The 27664-nt window shown below is 45.7% G+C and overlaps 1 protein-coding gene across 1 annotated transcript; it reads right to left on the bottom strand.

The window, feature by feature from the left end:
- Positions 1 to 11564: 11564 nt before the first annotated feature.
- Positions 11565 to 23921, bottom strand: DUSP5 (dual specificity phosphatase 5). The gene is made up of 4 exons (XM_036898846.2): positions 23351 to 23921; positions 18910 to 19058; positions 15789 to 16008; positions 11565 to 13046 (listed from the first exon to the last, which is right to left on the bottom strand). The coding sequence occupies exons 1-4, from the start codon at positions 23727 to 23729 to the stop codon at positions 12640 to 12642; spliced, it is 1155 nt and encodes a 384-aa protein (XP_036754741.2). The 5' UTR covers positions 23730 to 23921; the 3' UTR covers positions 11565 to 12639.
- Between the last annotated feature and the right edge of the window lie 3743 nt (positions 23922 to 27664).

Genomic DNA, 27664 nt, shown 5'->3' with positions numbered 1-27664 from the left:
CAATGATGATGCTCACTGATCTAGTTTACAGTTTTCCAAGGGCTTTCTACATAACCCTGATATGCGGATTCAGACTTGAACCTTGGTCCTCATCTCTAAACTACACTTATTCCATTATTGGTCTGATTTATGTGTCATTTCTGATGAATGAATGAATGTTGGAAGTGTTCAAGATTGATTGTAGAGGGAGAAACAGAAGTGGGAAAACTTTTAGGGAAAATGTGGATCCATACTGACATAAAAGGAGAGAAATAAGAGGAGAGTGAGTGAGTGAGGGTGAGGGTGGCAGATGGCCAAAAGCTGGGGCTGGACAGGTTTGACTACCCAGAGGTTATATTATTCTGTTCCATGTGTCACTTACCTACCTCCCCTGTTCCATGTTATTTAAGACAGAAAAACATGTAGCCAATCTGGGAGAAGACATCAGAGACAAAGTTGAAGGAGTAGGGAGGTTTTGATTCCAAAGGAGACATTATTATTGGTTTATGAGCTACTGTGTTTATAATCAGTATTAAAAATATAGGCAATTCTCCCTATGTTTATCGCAGCACTTTTTACAATAGCCAAGATATGGAAGCAACCTAAGTGTCCATCAGTAGATGAATGGATAAAGCAGAGGTGGTACATATCCACAATGGAATACTATTCAGCCATAAGAAAGAAAGAAATCCTACCATTTGCAACAACATGGATGGAGCTGGAGGACATTAATTATGCTCAGTAAAATAAGCCAGGTGGAGAAAAACAAGTGCTAAATGATTTCCCTCATTTGTGGAGTATAACAACGAAGCAAAACTGAAGGAACAAAATAGCAGCAGACTCAGAGACTCCAAGAAGGAACTAGTGGTTACCAAAGGGGAGGGGTGTGGGAGGGTGGGTGGGGAGGGAGGGAGAAGGGGATTGAGGGGTATTATATTTAGTACACATGGTGTGGGGGATCATAGGGAGAACAGTGTAGCACAGAGAAGGCATATAGTGAATCTGTGGCATCTTACTACACTGATGGACAGTGACTGCAATGGGGTGTGGGTGGGGACTTGATAATATGGGTAAATGTAGTAACCACGTCGTTTTTTCATGTGAAGACTTCATAAGAGTGTGTATCAATAATACCTTAATAAAAAATAAAAAATTAAAAAAATAATAAAAATAAATAAAAATATAGGCAATTCAACTGGACCAAAATATATAAGAAAAAAATAAAGTGAAAATCACCTGTTATTTCACCATCTAGAGAAAACCATTGTATTATTTTCATGTACATCCTTTCAGACTATATAACTGTAAACATCAATAGAAATATATGTATATATACAATTACATATATAATCCTATCACATATAAACTTACATATTAATTGCATAATTTTATATATTTTATATATACAAGTATACACGCACATTTTCTAAAATAAAATGGGACACATACATTTTTGTTACCTGCTTTTTGTTCACGTAAGTATATGCAGTGAACTCAGAGAAGATTTTATAAGCCCAAAGGGCAGTTCTCAAGGATAACCTTTGGAATAACCAGGAAGCTGAGAAGATATATGAGCATAAAGTGAGTGGCTAAGCTCTGTGGTTTTGATAAATATTATTAAAGCAAATAAATCTTAGATGTCCTGCCAGGTTAGGTAATTATTAGCTCTCTATCAGCAAGGTCGCTAATTCATAGACTCAGAGGATGCTGGTACTTGCAGGAGCCTTTGAGATGATCTAATTCCATCCCCTTACCTTAGGTACTGAGAAACTACAAGCCCAGAGACCTTAACTAATGCTCAGTAAAAGACATGACTGGAGAGCCACAGAGCTGAAATGTGCACTGAGTGCTCTGACCCCCAGGCCAGTGCTCTTGCCACTAAACCACATGGATCGACAGTGTATGTGCTCTTCGACCACAGGCACTAGTGTGCAGTATGGAACAGAGAAAGAGGAGACCCTAAGCTCAGCAGCTCTCCTGGTGTATAACATCAGTGGAGGTGTGTGTGTGAAGAGGACAGCAAAGTGTCCCTGGGTAGGTCAGGGGAGATCTAGAGCAAAGCAGTTGACAGTGTTTGGCTCTGATGGCAGATCACCAAGACACTGGACAAATCCTGGTTCCCTTATTCATCTTGCTGTGTTACTTTGGGCAATTTACTTGAACCTTCTCACCTCTATTTTCTCATCTGTAAAAAGGGGATAATAGTAGTATCTACCTTATCAGAGTGCAGTGAGAATTAAGAGATAATACACACAAGGTTTAGCAAAGTGTTTGGGATATAGAAAGAGCTTAATAAATGTGAGCCATCATGATTATTAATGCTCTGGCAAGAAGGTCAACAACATCCCTGTAAACTTTAAAAAGCTTAAGGGTATATCACAGCTGTCCTTGGTTGTGGGCATCTGTAGGGAAAGGGGACTTAGAAGGGCAACCATGGAGCTATATGGGCCCTGTCCACTATGAGGGTGGTAACTAAGACAGACCATTATCCAAAGGAAGGCATGTGCCTGGAGTGGAGCTACAGGCAGTCAGAGACTCAGGGAATGTCTGGTAATCTCACTGGAAGTCACTCCTAAGATGCCATCCTCACCCTCCCTGGGCTAGCCATTTATAGAAATCAAGGTCATAGAAAATTTTTTTCCTCACTTTGCAATTTGTTTAAAAGATAATAAAATAAAAATTATCTTTGAAGGCAAAAATAACAGGTTGTTAGGAGGTTTAGAACTTATATAGAACAAGATTCATTGCAAGAGTAAAAAAACTAGAAAGGGGACACATAAATATATTATTATAAGTTCTTTTACTATACACAAAGAAATGTAATAGTACTGTTGGAAGGTAGTGATAAGCTAAAAACGTATGTTTTTAGCCTTAACACAACCATTAACAACAAAATAAGTATAACCAATAAGCCAAAGTGAAAAAAATATGGGATTATGAAAAATGCTCAATTTATCTGAAAGAAGTCAAGAAAAGAGGAAAATAGGCTCAAAGAACAGAGGGGACAAATAAAACACAAATAGAAAAACAGTAGATTTAAGCTCAACAGCAGCAATAATTACATTAAAGGTAATTTAAAAGAGACAGACTGGATAAGAAAAGCAGGACCCCACTATATGCTGTGTACAAGAAAACATCTCTAAATATAAATACACAGTTAGGTTAAAAGTAAAAAAGATATACCACGCAAACACAAATCAAAAGAAAGCTTGAGTAGAATATTAATGTCAAGCAATGTAGACAGTAAAGCAAGGAATATTACCAGAGACAAAGAGGGACATTTTGGAATGTTAAAGGGGTCAATTCATCAAGAGGACACACCAATCCTAAACATGGTTGCACCTAACAGAATTTCCAAATAGGTGAAGCTAAAACTCATGGAACCAATATAAGAGATAGGCAAATTCCACTTTTAGTTGAAGATTTACTACCTTCCCTCAGGTAGTAATCAATAGAAGGTAGACAGAAAATCAGTAAGGATATAGAAGACTGAGCAACATTATCAATGTGACCTAAATGACCTTTCATAACCCTCCACCCCAAAACAGCAGAATACTCTTTTGTTTGCCAAGTGCACATGCAACATTTACCAAGTTAGATCATAGCTTGGGTCAAAATCAATCTCAGGAAATTTAAGGAATCACACACAAAGATCACCACAGAATTAAACTAGAAATCAGTCACAGTAATATATAAAAAATTCCCCAAGTACTGGAAATTAATCAAATAGATCAAAAAAGAAATTGTAAGGGAAATTGGAGCATATTTTGAACTGAGTGGAAATGAAAACACACCATATCAAAATCTGTAGGGTTCTTAGAGGAAAATTTATAGCTTTAAATGCTTGTATTATTACAACAGAAGAAAGTATAAAATTAATCATACATTTTCACCTTAAGAAACTAGAAAAAAAATTGAATCCAAAGTAAATGGGAGGAAGGAAAAATAAAGATAAGAGTGGAAATCAATGAAGTAAAATCAATGAAACCAAAAGCTAGTTCTTTGAAAGTAAATATGAATAAAATTGATAAATTTCTTACCAGACAGACCAGGAAAAAAAAGAAAGGACAAAAATTTATAATATCAGGAATGAGAGACAGAGCACCACTATAGATCCTAACACCTTAAAATAATAATAAGGAAACATTGTTAATAACCTTAGGCTAAATAATTCAGTAACTTTAATGAAATATCAAATTATTTGACAGATACAAACTACCAAAGCTCACTCAAGAAGAAATAAGTAACTGAAATAGCTCTATATCTACTAAAGCAATGGAATTTATAGCTAAAAGTCTTCACAGAAAGAAAACTTCAGGTCCCAGTGATGTCACTGGTCAGTTCTACCAAATATTTAAGGAAGAAATAATACCAATTCTATACAACCTCTTGCAGAAATGGGAAGAGGAAGGAACTCTCGTGTTATGAGCGCAGCATTATCCTAATACCAAAACCAGACAAATATATGACAAGGAAAGAAAAAACTAGAGGTCATATCCTTTATAAACATAGATACAAAAATTGTTAACAAAATATTAGCAACTCAACCCCAGCAAAATACAAGATAATACATCATAATGAAGTAGTGTTTATCCCAGAAATGCAATGTTTAATCAACACTCAAAAATCAATCCATGTAATAAAATTAAGGAAACAATTCAATCTACAATGGCATTAAAAAAAATACTTATGAATACATTAACATTGAACAATAGAAGTGCAAGACTTATACACTGAAAACTACAAAAAACTATTGAAATAAATCGAAAGACTCCCATGTTCATTAATCAAAAATCTTAACATTGTTAAGATGATACTACTCCCCACATTGATTTACAGATTCAACACAAGGCCTATCAAAGCACCAACAGATTTCTTGGCAGAAATTGACAAGCTGATACTAAAATTCACATGAAAATTCAAGGGGCCCAGAATAGTCAAAACAATCTTGAAAAAAAAGAATAAAGAGTTGAAGGACTCACACTTCCCTATTTTAAAATTTACCGCAAAGCAATAGTAATCAAGATAGTGTGGTATTGCTGTGAGGATAGGCATATAGACAAATGGAGTACATAAATAACTTTTAAATCTCAATAACAAAATAGGCAGCATATTTAGAGAAAAATTTCAACACTTTTATCAAAAAAGCTATATGTATAGCCAAAAAGCACATAAAATGATTTCCAACATCATTAGTAATTATAGGAATGCAAACTTAAAAGTACAATGAGTTACCACTACACACTACTAGAATGGCTAAATTCAAAATAACTAACAATACCAAGAATAGATTAGAATATGGAGCAACTAGAACTCTCATTTATTAGTGATGGGAATACAAAATGGTTTAACCACTTTGCAAAATAGTTTGGCAGTTTCTTATAAAATTAGATATATCCTTACCATATCACTAGAAATATGTCGACAAATGTCCTGGCAGTTTTATCCATAATAGCCAAAAGCTGGAAACAACCCAAATGTTCATCAGTGAGTGAACTGATAAATGGTGGCATATCTATACCATGTAATACTATTACAGCAATATTACTAGTACTCATGACAACATAGATAAACCTCAAATGCATTATGCTGAGTGACATAATCCAGATTAAAAAACCTACATACTGTGTGATCCCATTTATATGAAATGATAGAAAAGTCACAATTTTAATGAAGGAAAACAGATCCGTGATTGCCACAGGCTTGGGTGGGGAAGGAGGAGTGAATACAGAGGTGAACAGGAGAATTTTGGGTGTGAGTAAAATGTCTGTATCTTGGTGGTGACGGTGTTACATGACTGTATATATACATTTGTCAAACTCATTTAAACAAAATTAAAATGGGTGTATTTCATACTTTGTAATTTACACCTCAATAAAGCTGACTTAAAAATTATGAGCATTATTATTTAATTCCCATTGTGATAGTTCCCTGAAAGGAAGGAATAGGTACCAGGAGAACATTCAACATGGGATCCTGAAATCTGAGGTTTCCCTGAGGAAGTGAAATCATGAGTGAGGTACTAAGGAGGTCAGTAAATGAACAGGAGAGGAAGGGAAGAGATGGGGCAGAGGGAGGGATGTGTGCAAAGGCCCTGAGTCTGGAATCCTCTACAAAGCAGCCTTCCCAGTAGAAATCCTACTTCTGCTTGCCTAACCTTCACACCAGTGGCTAGTTCAGGGCTGCAATTATTGTAATTAATAATCATGGCCACTATTCATTAAGGACTTAGTATGTCTTTGAATTCATAGTAGGCAATTTTTCCTTATCACATTTACCTTCAAAATTGTACCCACAAGGTAAATTCAGTTAGTATACGCCTTTGATGGATAAGAACTTTGAGGCTTAGAGAGATGAAGTAATTTGTTCATGTCCACATAGCTAGAAGAGGCAGAGGCAGAATTCAAACTCAGACTTAGGAAACTCCAGCCCCTGAGTTCCTAGACACTACTCTGTACAACTTCAGTTAAACAATTCATTAGCTCTTGGCCAAACATCACTACCCTTCCCAACCCTTGTTCATATAACATAGCCTTCAATCCTTTCATTGCCCATTATCTGTAAACACACCAGCTTGTCTACATCTCATTTGAAATTCAGCTCTCAAATCTAGACTCAGTAATGATAGAAGAGAAGGCTTTGTCAAGTTAATGAACTCTTACGATGAGATGACTTGAAACCCACTCAAAGAACCAATAGAGTTCATAACCACTTTTAAGGGATGTAAATATGGAGACACACAACTGGGGCACTTTTGAATTTCCTGTTCTGGGAAATAGTGTAGTACAGGGGAAAGAGTATGGCCTTGGGGTTCCAGTGCAAGTTGGGTATCCTGGCTTTGACAGTCACAGGCTCTAGCTGTGTGACCTTGCGTTGGTTATGTAACCTCTCAGTTTTTTTCACCCGTAAACAGTCTAACAACCTCCATCCTGCAGGGTTTCTGTGGATCTTACATGAGGGAATATATGACAAAACACCCAGCAGACAGTCTGCCCATAGTAAGTGCTTTTTAATAGATATTTTTGAAGATGCTAAGCAGATAGGTTTCCGGAGGGTCTGATACCTGTGCTTTCTAATTTTAAGCCTACTACTTTTTTCCTCAAAGGCTGGAAATAATTTTTTGTTCTCCTACCATAGAAATATAGTTGAGGATTCACTATCTGAGAGGTTTATTTTCTCCTGACTGCTGGAGAATCCCAGAATGAAAAATTGTACAGATGCTTCAAGGGTCTAGTGGCTTCTTGATTTCTATAAACATTATAAGAGAATGTGGAAGGGAACTGACCTGCTTCTCTAAATAAATTCTACCAGGATTTTACATTTAGACACCATAAGCAATCACCTTAGGGTGCTCATTGGAGGTAAGACAAGAGTAGGAAGGCTGAGTTTCCTTGTGTCCAGGCTGCATGGTAGTCTGCTGGATCTTCTTACTGAACACTCACTCAATCTGCTGGCTTTTACTGAGCGCCTTACATGGCAGGTTAGTTAAGTGAGTCGCAGGATCCCTCCTACTAGCTGAAATTACCTTATCCACAGTCCTGGCTCAGGGAGTCTGAACTAGGCAGATCTCTGGACTCAGAGAAAACTGATTGGTTCTGGGATGGACATCTGACTCAAGGGCGGCCCACTCATAGGCTGACCAGTGACCAGTGAGGTGATGTGCTGACATGAACTCTGACCAGTTGGGCAACAGCAGTTTAATCTAGGAAACTTGTTTCCTCTAGGATTGGGGAGACATGGACAAGTGGCACCAAATAAAGGTGCTCATATGCAAAGAATGGAACAGGTTTTGAAAGAGATGGAGGAAGCAGCTTCTGGAAGCAGGTTTTCATTCCATTTGTTGTTCGTTCACTCCTTCCCTTAACCAATACTTACTGAACACTGACTGTATTCAGGCCCTGTGCTGGGTCCCTCTTGAAATGCAATGTAATCTCTGTTCTCCTGTTGTTTCTAGTTTGGAGAAGACAGACATTAATACAATAATCACAGATAAATGGATAATTTTTAAACTTTGGTGAAATATGAAAAAAACGTTATAGGTAAAGTGCTATACAAGCCATGGATCAGGGACATCTGACCTAGACTGAGAGTCTGACAGGGCTTCCCTGGAGAGATGAAGTTTGAGCTGAGATGTGAAGGACCAGCAGGAGTTATTTAGTCGAAAGGTGAATTCAGGGGAGAAATGCATCACAGGCAGAGGGACCAGCATGTGCAAAGGTCCTGAGGCAGGAGAGAAGATGTCATGTTTAGGGACTGTCTGAAAGTCAGGGTGACTGGAGTGAAGTGTATCTGGGCATGAAATGCTACTTGCAGCTACCCATACTCTTTTCCTTAATGGGAACCAAGGAGACCCTTCCTTGCAAACTGAAGCCCAGTGGACAAAAGCACCTACGGTATGCTGCAGGTGCTTAGAGGGGTACAAGATCAATGAAAAAGCTTCATCCTTGCTCTACCATTTACTAGCTATGTGACTTTGGGCTTGGGCAAGTTACTCAGTTTGTACATCAGGAAATGGAGATAATAAAAAACATTTGTACAGAGTGGTGGTAAGGATTAAATGAGAAGATGCCCATATGTGTACCTAGCTTGGTTTTGGCACACAGTAGGTGCCTAATACACACTTTTGTTATCTGCCTGAGAAAGGACCAGGCTCAGCAAGAACTCACTTCTTTCTTGCACTGCAGTGAGGGTGGCGGTAAGGCCAAGAGCAGTACTGTGTTCAAAGCAAATTGATGAACAATGCAAAAGAACATACGAGGTGAGCCAAAGCAGGGCTGCCTTAGCACAGGTGACCAGTCATGTGGACGGGCTGGTATCTGGGGAGTGTGGCATAAAGCTGAGGGGACCAGAGGAGAGAAGATGGGCCTGTAGCCTAGGAGGAGAGGGGAGCTGGGAAAAGGGGTCCAGCTGGGGATTGTGTGGGGCTGGGGACACCGGTCCAACTTCAGAGGCCAGCTCCAGTCTGGGACAGAAAGTCCAGTGAAAGTCATCACTACTTAGGAACTCCGTAAGGGTAGGGCTATTCAGCTCTCATTTCTGTTGAATCCCAGGTTCTAGCATGTGTTCAGTGTTAAATGGATGAAGGGATGATGGTATTCTAGGCGTGGAGTCCCATCCATCACATCCAGCATGTGGGGTTGGGAGGGTCTGCATTGTGACTTTGAGCACAATCTGTCCTTCTGAGCCAGGGCAAGAATACAGGGTTACCAGCAGCAGAATACAGGGTTGAAAGTGGAGGGCACTGCCAGACATTCTGAGGCAGGGAGCCAGGGCACCAGCCATGGAGCTTGGGTTCTCGACATGATTTATTTTGGAAAGCATACAGAATGTCAGTTACTGAAGAGGCAAAGAAACCCAGTCCCACAAAAAGGCGAAGGAATCCTCCAGGCGAGATGCAGAGTGGCAAGACCGAGGATGCCCAGGCTTCTCTTATGTATACAACACCTCATTCCATAAATGCACGGTGGTACATTTAATCTTCACTACCCAAGGGTTGTTTTTTTTAAGTCACTGTGGAAAAGGACTAAAAGAAAAATTAAGTTGGGAAATTTAAATGAAACAGGGTGCAGTCAATACCCAAACTACATGCCATAAGGTCCTATAAAATTGCCAAAGGTAGGCTAAAAAATTGGTGCTGAGCTGCCAGGGGGGCCTCAGCGAGGAGGGAAAGAGAAGCAGTTGTGAGTTCTATGGTGTTCAGAAGATAAAACAACAACTCAGAGAGAAAGACTTTCAGGATATTGAGATCCGAGGGGCATTTTCCCTGGGTCCTCACACAAAGGAGACCCATGGGTACAGAGGGCTCCTGCTAGCACATGGGTGTGAGGCTGCCCATCTTTATCCTGCCCCCATCAGGCCCAGCTCAGGAGCTCGGGTGGACCTGAGCAGGCTCACCCACAGACCCGCTGGGGAACAGGAGAGGACTAACATCTCGGTTCTCCCAGACACATCTCTATCTGAAATGTTGCTGGCGACCAACAGAGGATGAAGAAACTGGACAACACCAGCTTTAATTCCCTGTCACTGGATGCTGGTGTAAAGTTGGTCTTGGCCCAAATCGAGGTGTAATTACTGAGAAGACTTAGGAGAGAGTTACAGAGCCATCCCCAGCTGTGGGGCTTCATTTGGCTTACCCTCCAGTGACTCACTGGTTTATGAGCAATCCTTGTATGCCTGATTTGGAGAACTTACTCACCCTTCAGAGACTTTAATGCAATAAAGCAAATGTCAGCAAGTGGGACGCGGCTTAGCATATCACCCCAGGCTGTACCCAGCTCCCCACTCCCTGGCTGTCCCTGCTTGAGGCCCTTCTGGCCACCCAGCACCCAGAGAGGGCCCCACACAGGCAGGTTTCAGGATACGTTCCAAGGCTGAGCAGAGGCTTGGAGACGTGAAACCCGGGAGGGACCTCAGGCATCAGCTAGACTAAATCCTGGAGTTCGGTCCGGGGAGGTTAGAGATTCGCTCCAAAGCACTGGACATCCACCTCCCTGCCCACCGTTCATTGCTCCATTCTCTTCTCATGGTAGCCCTGCTTGGATTATGCAGATGAGGGACATGGGCTGAAGGAAAAGCTATCCCCACCCAGTCTGGGTGGCCTTGTCTGAGGACTTGGCCAAGGACCCTGTGGAGGGGGAGCTGGGGAAAGGTACAGTGAGTGGACAGCAGGGCCCCAAGCAAAGTCTTGGAGGTGAGATGTTTAGGAAGAGTCAGGATCCCTGGGCTCAGCTGCTGCCTTGCTATTTGCTGGGTGGAGGATGGGTACCCTCTCTGGGCCCTTCAGAATTGAGGGGTAGTTGGAATCCTCATCAGCCACCAGCTGACTGGAGTGCCGAAGTCCCAGCCAGTTCCCAGTTCTGATTAGGAAACAGGCCCCCAAAGTTAGGCTGGAGCGGAGACTTGGCCAGCTGTGGGGGAGCCAATACTAGCTCTTCCTTCCCCCACCAACAGAGGAAAATCACTCAAAGGCAAGTCCATTCGGTCTTGGATTTCTTCAGACCCCCTCATGAAGATTTATCCAGGAACTCCAGAGGGAATTATCTGGACGAACTGGTTCCAAGGGTAGGAAGAGGGGGAAGGGACTCAGGGAGAAAGTTCACCTGTTCGCTTCACCCCTTGGCCATTTTCCCAGCCTTCTCTGAGTGTCTGCTGTGTCCCAGGAGCTGGGGGGAGGAGACCTACCTCAAGCTGGCCCTTAGGATTTGCTGGAATCAAGGGCCTTGAACTTTAAGGGACTTTGAGGATCATCTAGCTCAGTTCACTCATTTCAGATGCAGAATCTAGGGTTCAAGTCAAACTCCACCTGGGCACATAGCAGTGAAGAGCCCAGAGTGGAAAGATGCTGAGCACCTACCCCTGTGGCCTGTACCTAAGGGCTTCTCTTGCATGTGAGCTTAGTTAGGAAAGCCTCTCAACTGGAAAGCAATGTTACGTTCCGTTATTAAGACCACTAGCTCCTGAGGGAAAGCACAGCCTCACGCCTACAGCTGCATACCCACCACTATCACTTCAGGGTTCATTTGGAAATGAAACCTAGGAAAGCAGATTGGGTCCCCACCTGTATCCCAACTCACCAACACCAAAAGTTTGTTTACTATTTTTATTTTGCACTATAAAAAACAACAAAACAACTAGTAACATACTGCTTCTCTTCACATTTGTATGGATTTTAGGAAATTATTGCCTTTTCCCCCAGAGAGAGAACCTGTAGACAAAAAAGTAGTAGTACCACATAGCAAAATCTGTAAATCCCAGCAAGTCAAAGACAACCCCCAGGGGCAGGGGGGAAAACAACTCACAGAAACAAGACGAACACACACACAGGGACAGCAAGCTGGCGACACGGCTGTTTCAATGCCACCAACCCAAACGGCAGGCACCCTCTTTCTCCTGGCGCCCACTGCTACCACCTCAAAGGGGTGATTTTTGGTCTATGGTCTGAAGAACTCTTTTCAAATGACACACGAGTGGCTTTGAGGACAGATGCAGTGAGAAAGGTTCAAGTATGAATAAGACTTGTGCCAAAGTCCACAGTCAGGGAAGAGCCCAGGGAAACCCAGCGGTGTCGACGTCTTAACTCCTTCAATCAGCTGTGTCCACTGTATCCTGGACGGAGTCTCAGAAATACATGGGCATTCAAATCAGTATATATATGGTGTCCCTACCATCCCTGTAGGGTTACTTTCCTGACGAGATGGCAATCAGCTTATGGCCTGAAGCAACAGAGAGATGGAGGCTGCCAAGGTAAAAAGAGTCAGGTGGAAATTGTGCTTCCTTCAAAACAAATTGGCTTCATAACGGCCTTTTCTCCTGGTTTAGTGACTGCCTTTTCCCACTTTGCAGCAGGTATTTATTGCCTTATGCTTGAAATGAAAAGGCGAACTTTGGGGTGCGAGGACTGGGCAGTCCTGAGGGCAGGGGGGTCTGGAAGGATAGTAGCACACGCAGTGCTTCCAGAATGGCTTGGCCTTCCTTCAGCCCCGAGAACCTGTCCCCGAGGTCAGTATGAAGTTCATCTGCAAGGCTGCTGGCCACTTACTATCCCAGTGGGGCAGTAGGACAGAGTGTGGTCTTCAGTATTGCACAGGTATGAAATGTCCACGAGTTTAAAAACTGAAATCACAGTTGTTCTTGGGGTTGGGCTGGTTCCCCTTCCCAGTTTTAGCAGGATGTGGCTGTGGTCAGGGGGCTCCTGCTGAGCTCGGAGACTGTCGAGTGGGTGGGCACTGGCGCCAGCACCAAGGTAGGGAATGTGCAGTAGGAACCCTGCATATCCGGGCTCAGTGTCTGCAAATGGGCTGGGAATGAAGAGCTGGCTGCCTCCCCTTGGCAGGAGGGAGCCTGGGCAGTGGGTGTAGAAGGCAGGGTCTCAGACTCATACTGCAGGAGCTGGCCCATGAAGCCGAAGTTGGGCGAGACCACACCCCTCCTCTGCTTGATGTAATCAAAGGCATCCTTCAGGCCGAGCTGCTTGGTCTTCATGAGGTAAGCCATGCAGATGGTGGGCGATCGCGAGATCCCCGCCTCACAGTGGACCAGGACCTTGCCTCCCTTTTCCCTGACACAGTCTAAAAGGAAGAAAAGACAGTGGGAATGAGTTCGGACTGGTATCCAAGGCAAAGCCTAAACACGGGCATTAGACGTGATAGTGATCTAGTTATCACAGCGTCCCACCTGCTCAACAACTGTAGTCCGACGTCAGCCTTCTGCCCATCGTTAGTCTCCATTGGTGAGGCTACAGCTTTAGGGGTCCCACCAATGTCTTTTCCCATGTAGGACCTTGCTAACACCTACGGCTGCTTCTCAGCTCTCCAGGGTACCCACACGGAATCTGTCACTGCAGGTGCTCGACCTGAAGCAATCCCTTCCTGGGGATGCCATCTTCGCCTGGGTCCCTGGATGGGTTGCAGGAGGGCATTGGAAAACGGAAACTGTATGCACATTTTTATTGGGTATGCATGTTTTTCTGAGAGGGTCCAGAGTCAAAGACCAACTTAGAGAAGCAATTCCTACTTCTCAGGGTCTAATGGTGATGACCTATCCCCCCATTATCATAGAGGCCTTCAGGCCTCCCTGCATATACCCTCTCTGGCTGCACCAGGGCGGGATGCTTGGCTTAGCTCCCAGGGTTCCCACTGCTAAACATACAATAAACAGTGCACAGCCACTAATTATAGCCCTGGCTAAGTGATGCTTACCAGACGGAGGACAGGATATAAATGGCTTTCACCAACTCCACCTTGCGCAACAATGGGAGCCACTGGTATAAAGCTCCCGGCCATCAGTTAGCATTCTTTAGCTCAATCTGACAAGGGGGTGGGGGAGTGCCCTACTTTTCAGCTCTACTCCTCCCCACAGAGCTACAACTTTTAAAAATGGGGAGGGTTAAAAGGTCAAACATGTATACACATCAAATAAAAACCACACAAAAAATGCTCTCTTGCTTATGAAGAAACAATTACATCACAGGAAGTTAGATGTGCCTGGCACTATGTAAGGCCACAGCATGCAAAAACACTTAAGATTTTGAAGGGCAAATAAAAAGTCAGTCCCCATACCCACCTCCCTTCTCAAGTTCAAGAAGTTTACAAATGAATCTGCAAGACCTAAAGGGTCTGAGGAGTCAGGGAGGAACCCTGGAGCCACCCCACTAGAACAAAAATCCCAAAGGACACCTTAGTGCGGCTCATTAGAGGTGTCCCCCCAGTTTAGTCTCTGACTCAAAAGGAAAAAAAAAAGCCCTTGTAAATTAGTTCAAAGGGGACTTCACTCCAAGGTCCTAGGATCACAGGTCATGACTGATTTTCCTTTGCTCCTCCGATGGCTTCCTTGCAGTCTAGCTTTTAGATCCGCCTAGGGCCAATCCAGGAAGGCAAAGGGCCTGGAGTCTGTTGCCTCTGGATCCCACCCTACTCCTCAGAGCTTGCCTTCCACATGGCCCTCCCATGGCCTTGCCCTTTGGAAGGGCTGAATGCACGGTTTGGCCTCGGTCCCGCCTTCCATCAGCAGAGCAAAGAGTCTGGAGAAAAGCATCCCATGCTTTCCAACGCTATGGGTTTGTGCAGTTGTGTACACAGGCACACTAAACACACAGGATGGGAGAGGGAAGCTTCTGAGAAATGGATGAGGGCGGGTTTCATGACTTCACTGAGTAGCTATCTAGGTAATTAAATAAGGGCAAGGCATTCCCAGGGACAGGGAGATGAAGTCAAGGGTTTCCTGTTCTGAACCCATCATTTTGGCTGCCTCTAAGGGACTCCAAAGGAATCATCTCAGCCCAGAAGTTTGGGCACAAAGGAAATAGGCTTGGCCTTTGCCTTTGGTTGTTCCTTGAAAGGTTTCCTGTGGAGCAGTCAGGGCCCACCATGAGGCTTAAGAGGGACCCTTTCAGGACCCTCAGGAATTACTGCTTTGCCTAACACTTGCCTTTCCCCTCCAACATCCCTCAGAACAAGATACAGGAAAATCTTGTCTCATCTTCAATAACCATGCATGTTACAGGGAAAGGACAACTCTGGAAAAGGAGTCCAGACCACAAATTGGGGAGCTGTACTTGCAAATCTGAGACAGAAAAAGTCAGCCCAGCCCCAGGGGGAGAGAAGAAAGGGGTGAAGAGAAGATGTCCAATGGGAGAATAATCCTCGCCACACTGAGGGGCTTGGAAACCAAGGCTCAAAGCTCTTTCCAGGCAGAGGAGCTGGGGGTTTCGAGGCCTATACCATGGAGTAAATGGTAACTGCAACTGCCACACAACATGTACAAAGGATGAAAACAATGCCAACTTTACTGTGCACAACATATGGAGCTTGAGTCAAGTGTCATCTTTAATCCAAAATTAACTGAACATGCAAAACAAATTGCCCCCAAAGCAGTCTGCCAAAAACTGTGGAAAGCTGCTGGGGCCCTTGGGGCTCAGTGCATAGGCAGTGTTCTCTCAATCCTTCTGTTTGCTTTTAAAAATATCCCAACCTACGTAGAAGCACAGTTCGGGTGGTTCTTTCCCTCCCCTGCCTCCTTGGAGCATTACGCATGGACACACTCTGCTTCCCGCCTAGCCAGCAATAATAGGAGCAGCGAGTTTTGCCATAAAATTCTATTAATTCATTTATCTTACAAATGAAAACCCCTATTAATAGCAACTCAAAACCTCCCCTCTGCCTTTTTGGTGGCTGCATCCCTTCCTAGCTCCAACTCTTGGTGGCTGCATACACAAGACACTTCCCTTCTCCGTGAAGGTAGCCCCCAAAATCCAAAATCAAGTGCCCCTCTGAGGCTTCCCAAAATAACTGAGGTGGAGTGGCTGAACCTACCAATGAAGTCTATTGCTTCTTGAAAGTGGGAGCTAATGTCAGCTGTGTGGCTGTCTTCCACAGGGATCCATTTGTAGTGTAGGTGGGTCGTGGAGGCCTCGGAGGTCCGCTGTGAGACGTTCAGCAGGGCTGTGATGTGCAGGTTGGCGAGGAACTCGCACTTGGATGCATGGTAGGCACTTCCAAGGTAGAGGAATGGAAGGATTTCAACTGGGCCTCCCTGGACCAGGGCAGAAGACAACCAGGACATACTAGATTAGCTTGCTCATTTGGGAGAAAAAAACAAACAACCCTGACCTATTTGTGTTAAGGTGGGAGGTGGTTCCCTTTCTGGTTTCCAGGTAGAGAGAGTTCAGAGCCAGGGTAGTTCAACCAAGAGTGTGGGTGGGGCCTCCACCCCGGCAAACTGTCCACCAACATTGCTGCCCTGTGACTTGGTGGCAGCAAAGCCCCACAGCAGAGTCCCCCTCACACACACCAGTGAGGGAGGAAATGCCAGCAGCCTTCCTGTGCCGACAAAGGTGAGGAGCAGGGTGGTGAGGAGAACTCAGAGGACTGTGCTGAAGTTCCAGCTGCCCTGAGAGCCCCAGGGCAAGCCCTTTATGTTGTGGGCGGCCTTAGTTTCTTTCTAGATAAAATGGAGAAGGATTCAAAACAAGGTGAGCTCCCCTCTTGGACAGTCCTTCACATTTTATATAGTATATTTCATCAAATCTAGGACACTGTCCATCTTAAGGTGCATCCAGATTTCAGAGATGGTAAAATGTGCCTCCTTCCCCAACAAAAGTATGCTTTTTAGAAGTGAAAATAATTACTATCTACCCAGAATCCTCAGATAAAGAAAAGCTGTTATGTCCATGAGCAGAGGGGCTTCCCCCACCCCTGATCTTCTTCATGTGGGGCTGAGGGGTTTTGGTGAGAAATGCGTAATCCTCACCCTTTTTGGGAGGCCACCCACACATCACGTTTCTGGTTAAAAAGGATCCCCATTAGCACCAGAGACCCATCTACTCCAACGCAAAGCAAAAAGAACTGCTAGCTAGTCAGACTCTGGCAAGTCCGGGTGGCAAGAAGAGCCAGTGGTGGTTGGAACAATGGGAGCCCCTGGAGATTCAGACGGAAACACTGGGCTAGGGGGACAGTAGCTATGTCTTTTCTTTGGGAGCCTTTCCCGTATCATCCATCCGCTTCCTTTGTTTCCATTTCCTGTCCTGGAATAAGAGTGGAATGGAAACTCTCTGCCAGACCCATAATAGCGAAAGGGACATGGGACAAGGGCCAACAGCAGGCAATTCTCAAATTATCCCACAAGTGGTGTTTGCTTTTTCTTTCCTGGGAAATCAAGTGTTTAGGCAGAGGCTAGTTTGGCCACTTGGAAGAAAGTTACAGAGGATTTCACAAAAGGTAATAATAGTAACAACCAGTACTTTTATTAGCAGCTACTATGGCTGGCCCCTGGGCTTAACACTTCATATGTATATTCACAGATCTCTCCTTCTCTTTAGTGCCTGGAAAACACTGACATACCAAGCCCTTCTAACACACTTAGAAGAATGGGCTTAGCCCAACATACCCTGTGAAACCATGTTTCTTGCCTTTTCTGAATTTTCTGTTTAGACTCAAGAGGAAGAAACCAAATGCTTTCAGAAACCCCAAGGTTAACATGACCTCTCCTGGCTTCCCTCACTGCAGAAGCGCTTCTAAGAAGTAGCCCTAGGGGGTTCCCCAGATGAACCCCGGACACACATCAGGGCCTCCCCAGTCCTGCCTTGGCCAAAGATCTGCTGTGTTTCTCAACATCCTGCCAATTCTTATTTCTCTTTTACTTTCTGAGAAACTAGGAGGAAAATACCACCCAAACAAACAAACAAAAATAGAAAGCAAGCTAGGCTGGATGCCCATTGGCTTGAAAGCTGAGGGCTCATTACATATTGTATTTTTAATAGAGGAAAACAAAATAATCCTGGCACCTTGATAAGCTAAGAAGCTTCTTGACCAAGGATCCCATTCAAGGAAAGGTCACCTGGCTTCACTAGAAGTTTAGTTTATCCTTTGGGGCAGAGCTCTGCTTAGGGCAGGCCGCTGGTACTTTAGGCAGCATTTAGAAGCCTGCCTTCTTGCAATTTGGATACATTCTTATTTTGTGAGAAAAACTTGAGAAGCTCATCCCACCAAGTCAGGTGCCTAGAATGGCCCTTTTCTGAAAGAAGGCATGTAAGCAAATGGAATGTAGTCCTGAAAAGACCCAGAATAAGAAGTGAAGAGAAGGGGGTTCTGGGCTGAGCAGGGCCATGAAACCAGCTGCAGGGCTTTGTGCAAATCAATCATCTCAACAGCTGTGAGATAGTTTTTTCCTTCTGTAAAATGGGCAGGCAGGTTTTGATTTCTGGTTGCTGCCAGATTTGGGTCATTACTTGCCTTTTTCCTCATCCTCTTGTAATGCAAGTAACCCCCTAAATGAGCCTTCCACTTCTTCCTTAATGACTTATCAGAAGGAACAATTCTTTAAAGGAAAAAACCCACATGATTACAGAAACATGAAATCCTCTATTATCTCTTGATCTCTAGTTTCCATATAATTTATAATTTATGGAATTGTAAGCATCGGACCAAAATCCTTACCACTTAGCCATCCAAACTAGCTATTCTCTACAGCACTCCCCCAACCTTCCCCCACCCCATTTCAGTTAAAAATACCAACAGGACATGCTGGGTTGGTTTGCAGAAACTGCAGAGCATGAATAATTACAAGGATCAACACAGGAAGCTGAAAGTCAGCCCTGAAACATCTTCAGGGAAACCTAAACTGTATTTTGAAGCTGCTCTGCACCTCCCAGCTAATAATGTATCTTTCACTTCCCCTTTTCCCCAGAAGCTGTCAAGCATCCTGTCTGTGGCTCGTTTGCTCTCGTCAGCTTGTTTGCTGGATGGAAGGAAGCCCATTTACTCTTGGATGGAAACTCAAGTTGGCAGGCAGGAGAGGCTCTCTAAAGCTAGAGGGCTCTGCCAACACCCTGATCCAGAAAAGAGCCAATCAGCACTGCTGAGTGGGGAGAGGAAGAGTGAGGGTGCTGAGGAAGGAACATTGTCCGGGGCCAGGATACCACTTCACACCATGTACCTGGTCATAAGCTGGCCTGTAGCTGATGTTGAGCACTGGTTTTCCACACTGGCTGATGACGGCTCTCTCAGTTTCAATCTTCTCTTGAGAAATGGGTTTCACGTCCACACAACACTCAGGATATTCAGAGTAGAAGGTCTCATAGCCCCCTATGAGAATAAAAAAAAAAGATGTTATCATTGGTTTCTCAGGCTGTCAGAAAATGTCCAGAATTAATCAATAACTTGAGTATGGAATAGTCAAAAATATTAAGCTAATACAGATCTGGTCATAGAAAAAAACTCAACCAAACCAACAAAGTTTTAGAATAGAAATGGGCTCTACACCTACACATCCACACACTCTTCTAAAAAGCTGTAGTTCAGAGAGGCAATGATTAACTTTTCATGTCTATCAGAAGCAGCTAAAACTGTGAAAGGAAATAATCTGACATCTGGCAAATATTAACCATATCCTTGGAGAAAACAAAAGCTATTTTCTCTTATTTATCTAATATGCAAGCGTGATCACGCAAAATTTCATTAATTTAGGAGAAGAGACTCCTAAACTGGTCTGTTTCATCCCTAACCCACTAGCTCTAAAATGGACTTCAGACAGCAACCCCTCTACTCATAAAGGAATAGCAGCTAATGTGAGGTTTAAACTCAGGGCAATAAAACAGCCCTGCCCTTTTTCTCACTCCCAGGGTACTAAGAACGCTGATGACCATCCCCTCTATAGGGCCAATTTAGGGTAATCCATCTAGCTAATTCCCTTCCAAACCAAACTGGAGAAATGACATCTCCTGAATTTAATTCTCAGCCCGTAAGTAAAAACCATCTCTCTCCCCTAGTGACTATCTACCTACACCCTCCCTTTTTATCTACTTATTACCCTCCCCTCCTGAGCTTTTCTCCCCCACCTCCACCTCCTCCAAACCCGTATGACAACTACTGGCAGGTATGAGTCTATAAAAATCCTTATTAAACTTCTCCAAATGGATCACTTAAGATAAAAACTATTCTCTGGCCAAGTCGCAGAAATTTGAGTATATAAACAAGCCTTGCCTTCTCCCGCCCAGCACAACACTCACTGGGGAAGAACCAAATGAAAAATGAAAATAAAGAACCAGATGAAAAACTGGCCTTCGTAGCCTCCTCACGTCAAGCGTTGCTGGGCGAACAGGCCAGGCGCCTTGATTGGGGAAACCCTGCTTCCAATCCAAAAGGGCCTAAGGCACTTCGTAGAGCCTCCAGAAAATGTGCTTCTGTCTTTTACTGGCCCAAGAAAATTCATTTGGGGTCAAATCATCATTTACATAGGCGTTATGACACCATGCATTTTCCAAACCGCCCCCTTTTTTTTCTTCCATCTTTTGATGTTCTGAAAGCCCCACAGTAGAGCACATGGTGGCTTTTTTAAGACCCTGCAGTAAACAAATGGTTAATGGATTACAAGGGAGTCTCCAGCTCCCTTCCAGAAGTTGTAGCCAATTCCTAGAATGAGTCATCTTATATTACTGCTTCCCCTCAGGTTGCTGGAACTGCCCTGCCCCCACAGAGTATACCCAAATCTCCCCTGTGGTCACTTCAAGGAATAGCCTTGGGCCTCTTAGTTCCACAGCCACCACATTCCCAGTCATGACAGGAGACCAAGCCAGAGGGCATAGAATGAGAAGGTGTGGGGGTGTCTGTGGCTTGGTTTCCTCCTCCCCCCAACTATGGCCCTGGACTCCTTCCCTCACATTGACCCCCAGGTCTTCAGAGGGTGTCCCTAGTTAGTAAATCACTTCCTGTACCCGTGCTTCAACATTTTGGGTTTCAGGAGTCAAACTGAGTGATATGGGATTGGGAACCTGGAGAAAGAGTGGCTGACCTCCCAAAATTCAGAATGAGGCTTGGGAAGGAGAAGCCTTCAGGCCACCCCATCTCTCGGCTTTAAATAGAGCACTAGAGAGTTGGCTGTCAGGAGGACAAGCAGGAGGGGTGGGTGTGAGCTGGGTCCTGCCTGCCTGTTGACAAAATAGAGAGACAGAAGAAGTCAGTGTAGCTGAGGGACAGATAAACAGGGCCCTGTCTCTTCAAGCTGGGGCCAGGAGGAGCCCTCCAGATTAGATGGTCTCTGTCTCTCACACACTCCCACCAGAGGGGTGGAGAGACAGAGAACATTCCTCTCTGGTGCCTCACTTGAATTGTAAGAGCCATGGCAATTCTTTTCACTGCTTCAGCCCTCTTCAGAGTAATTCTGCTTTTGATCACCACTGAGTTACCAGGGCTGCAGAGCAGAGAAAGTGCAAGGACACTATATATAAATATGCACTGACAACACGGTTCAGTCACCTCATTTGGGGTGGGGTGGGTGAGGGGGACTAGGGACGTGTAAAAGGCATTGCCCCCAAGAACTGAGATGCCACGTGATTAAAACCTGAACTCATACCTGGATATGAATTAGGAAAGAAAATCAACATTTTCTTTGACAACTTAAAATTTAGTAGTGTTATAAGGATAAATATATCAGGCAATTTCTACTTAAATTTAAAATGCTCATAACTTTCAACTTGACAATTCTCTTAATTTTGCTGAAATAGGGCACACGCAAAAGCATTTGAATAAAGATACATTCTACCACACTGCTTCAAATAGTGAGGCTAAAGGCAACCTAATGGCTGCCACCAGGGAACTGGTTTACAAAGTGAAAGGGACATACTTGCTCTGACAGGGACAAAGCTCCTAAGATTTAGTGGGGTGAGAGGGAGGAATGAGAAATAAATGAAATCATTCTATTTTTGAAAGGAGAATTAACTTACCTAAAAATGAGTGGGAAATAGTTGGCAGTTGTCTCTAGAGAATAGAACTGGGTTCTGGGGTGCTCAGAAGACCATTTTTCATTGTACAGGTTTTGTATTGTTCAAATTTTTACCTGCATATGTTACTTTCATTTAAAATGGAAAACATTCTGAACATTAGCTTTTCTGAGATACTGAGTCTATACAGCTGCCTATATCCCTGTGGCAATAACTTCTAAACTGTCAGTATGCCTCCGTGGAGAGGGGTGGGGAGCATGCTACTGGGGAGGTGGATGCTTTTCCTGTACTTCACTGCTAAGATGGAGAAAAAAGCCACACCAGGAAGAGAGAGAAAATCAGGAGCCAAGAGTGAAACGTCTGCAGAGCTTGGAGGGCATCCCCCCCCATACCCTGGGGGCTGAGGCTAGGTGGAGAAGGAAATTATACATCATCTGCCTCTGTCATCTTCCTAACAGGAATCAACAGGGAATGGTCTGCAAGAGGTGCTAATAGAGGTGGGAGCTGCCCAACTGCCTCTGGAATCTCCTGGCCTAGAGTGTGTGAAATTCTCCAAGTTGCATGGTTTAAGACAGAGCCCTGCCCCCCACTCTCCCCCAGTTCGCTGCCCAGAGTTCTGAGCTGCATCTCTGTTACATCTCAATATGTCCTCCCTAGGGTTGGCAGGGCCTTGTGGTGCAGCCTGGACTAAGAACCCATCTCTGCACTGCGGGATTGGTCTTCCAAACGTTTGAGGTTACAAAGGAAACTCAAATACAAGGCAGAAGTCATAGGAAGTGACCCAGAAATCAATGCTCTGGAGTTTGAGAGTCACCCACCCACCCACCCACCAGAGGAAGTCCAAGTCATCTCTCCAGCAGGTGTAAAGGACAGACTTGTGGTGCAGCTTCTGGGAGCCTCCCCTTCAGGAGACAGAACCCCTCCACCACAGCCCTGCGGCACGGCACCACTCCTACGTCCCCGCTGGCTGGCAGACAGCGGGAGGCCTGAGGGCTGGGCTCTGGACCCCTCCCTGGGATGATCACGGGGCGGAGGAGGGGGAAGGCTATCAGCTCCAAACTGAGCTAAAGAACGGCCTGGGAGCGGAGAACCGGAGGCCGGACGAAAACAATAAAAAGCAATAAAACGAAAAGGAAAGGAAGGCGAGGGCCTCGCCAGGGTCAAAAAGGCAAGAGGGGTTGGCGAAGACACAGACCAATACGGGTTAATTGTCCAGACGGGGGAAAAGGGGACCCCACGGCGCCACGCTCCTCGGGGGGGCGGGACCTGCTGATCCCGTTAGATACATCGGGAAGACTCAAGAGGTCAGGCCTCTCAGCAAGAACGGCTCAGCCCCCTCTAGAAAACGGGGCCCTCGCCTAGCATGAGCCGATGGCCCCAGAACTAAGAGGCAGCGCCCCCAACTGGGAGACCAACCCCACCCACCCCAGGCGGACAGGCTGTCGGGCGCTTTCGAGGAACGCGGGTGGGAAGCGGGAAGCTCTAAGCATAGACACTGGTGGTGTCCTCCCGAGCGCCATGTCAAGACCAGAGTATGCAGACCCCGGCAAGTGGAGACCTCCTGAGCTCCGGGGGCGAGGAAGGCTCCTGGGGCAGGAAGGGACCCCACAGCCCGGGGCCGCGCTGGCGCGGAGGGACCGGCGGCCGCAACGCGCTCACCTTTGAGGAAGTAGACCCGCGGGCCGGCGGGCAGGCAGGCGAGCAGGGAGGTGAGCACCACGCGCGCGGAGCTCTCCTCGCGCAGCTTCCGCCAGTGGCGGCTGCCCTGGTCCAGCACGACCACGGCCGCCACGCCGCCGCCGCCCTCCTGCAGCAGCCGCGCGCGCGCCGCCTCGTCGGGCAGCACGTAGCGCGCCGACACCGCGCCACCGCGGGCCCGCCGCAGCACCACCGAATTGAGGTTGACGTTCAGCGAGCCGCGCACGCTGGAAGCGGAGAAGGACAGGTAGGGCCGGCAGTCGAGCACGACGCAGCGGGCCGCCGCCTCCTTGCGGAGCATCTTGCGCAGCTGGCGTCCGTCGAGCGATGTGACCTTCATGCCGCCGCCGCCGCGGCCCAGCGGCCCCGCACCGAGCGCCCCGCAGGTGCCCACGGCCAGGGTGCCCGCTGCGAGGCACGGGAGGGCGACCCACGGGGCCCGCCGACCGAGCCCGGCGCCGGAGCGGCCGCCCAACTCTTCTTTCCCGCCCCACTAGCTCGGCACCCAGCCTGGCCACTCGCCGCCCCTGAAGCCGGGGATTCCGCCGGCGGCGCAGCGTTTTATGTGAATGAGTGTGCGGCCTGTGACGTGACTGCCCATATAAGGCCGAATATGGGTATTTCCCCGCCCCTTCGGGCTGTGGCCACGCCCCCGGGGAGCGGACGCGCGGGGCGGGCGCCGAGCGTTAGTCAGCCGGAGAAAGAGGAAGTGCAAGGCGACTCCCCGCGCTCTCCCTGGCAGTGCTCGGAGACACTCACGCGCGCATCACCGCGGACTGCTGGAGGGGGTGTCAGCAACGCCACGAGGGCGAGGTGACCCACGCTGTGCGGGAAGAGGAGGAAGCAGAGGAGGCAGGGCTGCCGCCGCACAGTCTTGCGTTTCACAGACGTAGGTTCAGAACCTGCCGGGGGCCGAGCCAGGAACCGCGCTAGGCAGGGCAAAGGGAGCCCTTGGCCGGTGCCCCCAGATGAATCAGAAGTCGTTTCTGATCCTTCCCGAAGACTTACACGTGAAATAAATTGATAGCTGGCATTTGCCTCAAATCCTTCAGATGGGTTATATGACACGAATTTGGGTTTGTGTTGGTGATTGCTGAAGCTTGGTGTTGGGTAACTGGGGTTCATTATACTGTTTTCTTCGCGTTTCTGTATACTGGGAATTTTCCATAATAAAAGTACCTAAAATAAAAATGGAATATGGGTATTTCCCTGCCCCTTCGGTGAAAAGAGCCAGCAATTAATCTCCCCAAATGGATTCTGCCCTTAAAGGACTGATAGTCCTTTTCTCTGTCACACTCCAATGATAATCAGAATAATTGTTTTTTTAAGAACCTTTTCTGGCCCCTGGAAAATCTGTCGTGAAATAATTGCAGCATCAACATCGGTCGATGGAGCTCAGTGCCGCCAACTGTCCAGGTGGCTTCTGGATTTGGGGGATTATCTGTGGATCAAGTATAATCCCAGGCTGTCTGTCGCCACCAGTCCCCAGCAGCTTCAGGCTTCCCATCCCCACCGTGGGGAATTGGACCTGATTCACCATTCAGCAAGTATTTATTGAGGGTCAGCTTTGTGCCAGAACTCTGTGAGCCGCCGGGACATGTGTGAGGGAAACATGTCTGTCCCCAACCTCACAACTAACCATTTGTTAGCCTGAGCAGGGAGGGTGCTGCTTGATGGGAAACAGCCTGCCTCCACTAGAGAGGGACTTGTTAAACTACTGACACAGGGGAACAAGGCTTTCAAAAGGAAGCAGAAATCAAATTCTGACATCAGATACAATCAGACTGGACCAGACAGCACTGCCCCTGGGTCTGATTGAGGCATTATCTCTACCCTTCTGGGGGAGTGTTAATGAAGATGTGATGTGGGGTTTTTGTTTTCTTTGGGGTTATCCATGCCTTCCCTGCCACCTGCTCCTCTTCCAGTGTCACCAGCGTCATCCGCTACCTGACATTTCAACCTTGAACCACACACATATGGAGCACCCACACTGCCAGGTGCTCAGTTGGGTGCTGGACACCAAAGTGATAAGCCTCTCTGCTCCAGCTGCCCCCTGCAACCCAGAAAGGAGGCTTGGTCCAGCTACAGGCCTCTGTAAGGCCCTGCAGTCAGTATGAAAAAGCATCCAGGTTGCGTGAGGTAGGAACATGGAGAAGGCCTCCCAGGCCAGAGGAGAGCTGAGGCAAACTTCGAAGAATGAGCTGAGGTTACCCAGGCCATGGAGGGGAGCGTGGAGGGCATTCCAAGCAAACCGTTTGAGGTAAAGGAAAAACAAACAAATAAACAATCCAGCATGGTTTGTGATGGATGAGTGTGGGAGATATGGCACTTCTGGTATTAGAAAATTAAGCTGGGTCAGGTGCTGGAGGGCCTTGTGTGCCATTTAAGGCATTTGGATCTTAGCTTTTGGCTGGAGCAGCCTCTAGTGAGGGGTCTTACTCAGTGACCTGGTCACTGGTGATCATGGGGTACCTCAGTAAGCAGTACTGTGGGGGATGGGTGATTTATTTGGGAGTGGGAGGTGGGGTCTAGCCTGAGTCAGGGAGACAGATAGGAGGCTTTTGTGGGTAATCCAGGCCTGAGCTGATAAAGGCCTGCCTGCTGGAACTTGATAGTGACAGCAGCAGTTGAAGAGGCCACATAGATGAGAAAAACCTTTAGGAAGTAAATTGCTGGAAGGGATGGGTTGGGGAGAGAGGAGTAGAGATGCCAGGGTTTTTAACAGGTGACTGGGGTGAATGGTGACACCCTTAGATAGGGACCCCATAGGAACAGATCTGGTGGGTAGCAGGAGGAAGGTGGTGAAGTTTAGACATAATTAATAGAGTTGATCATGGGCCACCCAAAGGGAAGAGCACTGGACTAGGAGTCAAGGATCTGGATTCCCATCCAGTTTATTTAATATTTATAAAGTGCTTTTGTGTATTTAGGTGTTTTTCTCCCTTTGGCCCTCCCAGCTCCCTTATCCCTAGGATTTTAGAATGGAGTATATACAGTGTACACTCAGGGGTACAGACATTACTTGCCATGTGACCGGTGACAGTCACTCACCCCCTAAGAGCCATGGTTTCCTCTTCTGTAAAATAGGGATATTAGTACCTATCTGCTAATGGTGACAATGATATAACGTTCATAAAGCTGTATTGCATGATGCAAGCATAAGGAATTTGAATGGTCGTTGTTGCTAATGATATTATCTATCATCAAAGCAGTTACTCATTTACTTGGTCAGATCCTGATGGTATATTCAATTTCCTCTTCTGTAAAATGGGGGTGAAAATAGAATTTGACTCATAGGTTACTTTAAAGATTCAGTGAGTTAATACATGTGAAATACTTAGAACAGTGTCTGGTGCATTTTAAGAACTCAGTAAATGTTAGTTGAACAGACTGTAGTATTTGTTCCAGCCAAGGCTTTTCTAATGGCACAGGAAAAAAAGATGGGTCAGGCATGGCAGGGAAGAAAGAGCTACTTGCTATCTAATCCAGCTAGCAGTCAAAGGAAGAATAATTAGAAGCCTATGAATTGTTCTTCCAAAAGTCTGAGTACAGGGTGATATTTAAAGAGTAAAAATCCCCAGACACACTTATAGTAAAGTAGGAGAGACAAGAAGCCTTTCACACAATAGTAATTGCTCAATTGGGCAATTTTAATATTGAAAGCTAAAGAAATTTTACGTAAGAGAAATTAATGAAGGCTAAAGTATTACAGCAGGCGAGCCTGGGAGGGGAATTTAGATTTGATAAATAAGCCCTCCAATTCTCAGACCAGGGACTTTGGAGGGTGACACCCCAGGGTTTAAGTCCCTGGTCTGCCACTTACTCTTGTGTGACCATTGGCAAGTTACTTCACCCCTCTAAGCCACAATTCTCTCATCTGAAAAAAAAAACGGGATTTGGGGAGAATAATAATAGTACGTAACTCATAGGAAGACTAAATATAAAGTGCCCACAAAACGCCCTTTTCTGTGTGCCTGGAACGTGGTGAGAGCTCTGTGTGAGCCATTATTTTTCTTGATGAAACGTCACTGGAAGCACCGAAGCACAGAATCTTGCCAGTGAGGAATCATAATTTTACTCTGAAATTTTCCAGAGAGGGTGCTTACTGCCTCATGAGATTTCTGAATGAGGCCAAAGAAGGAAACAGGTATAACCTGGGATTTTATCAGATGCCAGGTATGTGTTGAGCACGTCACTTAGTTCTCACAACCATGAAGTAAGTACTATTGCCCCCATTCTACAGTAAACCAAGGTCGCGTAGCTCAAACTGTCTTC

This window comes from Manis pentadactyla, chromosome 8, assembly GCF_030020395.1.
Source record: "Manis pentadactyla isolate mManPen7 chromosome 8, mManPen7.hap1, whole genome shotgun sequence".
Lineage (NCBI taxonomy): Eukaryota > Metazoa > Chordata > Mammalia > Pholidota > Manidae > Manis > Manis pentadactyla.
The sequence above is the reverse complement of the archived record's forward strand: the minus strand, read 5'-3'. Positions and strand labels throughout refer to the sequence as shown.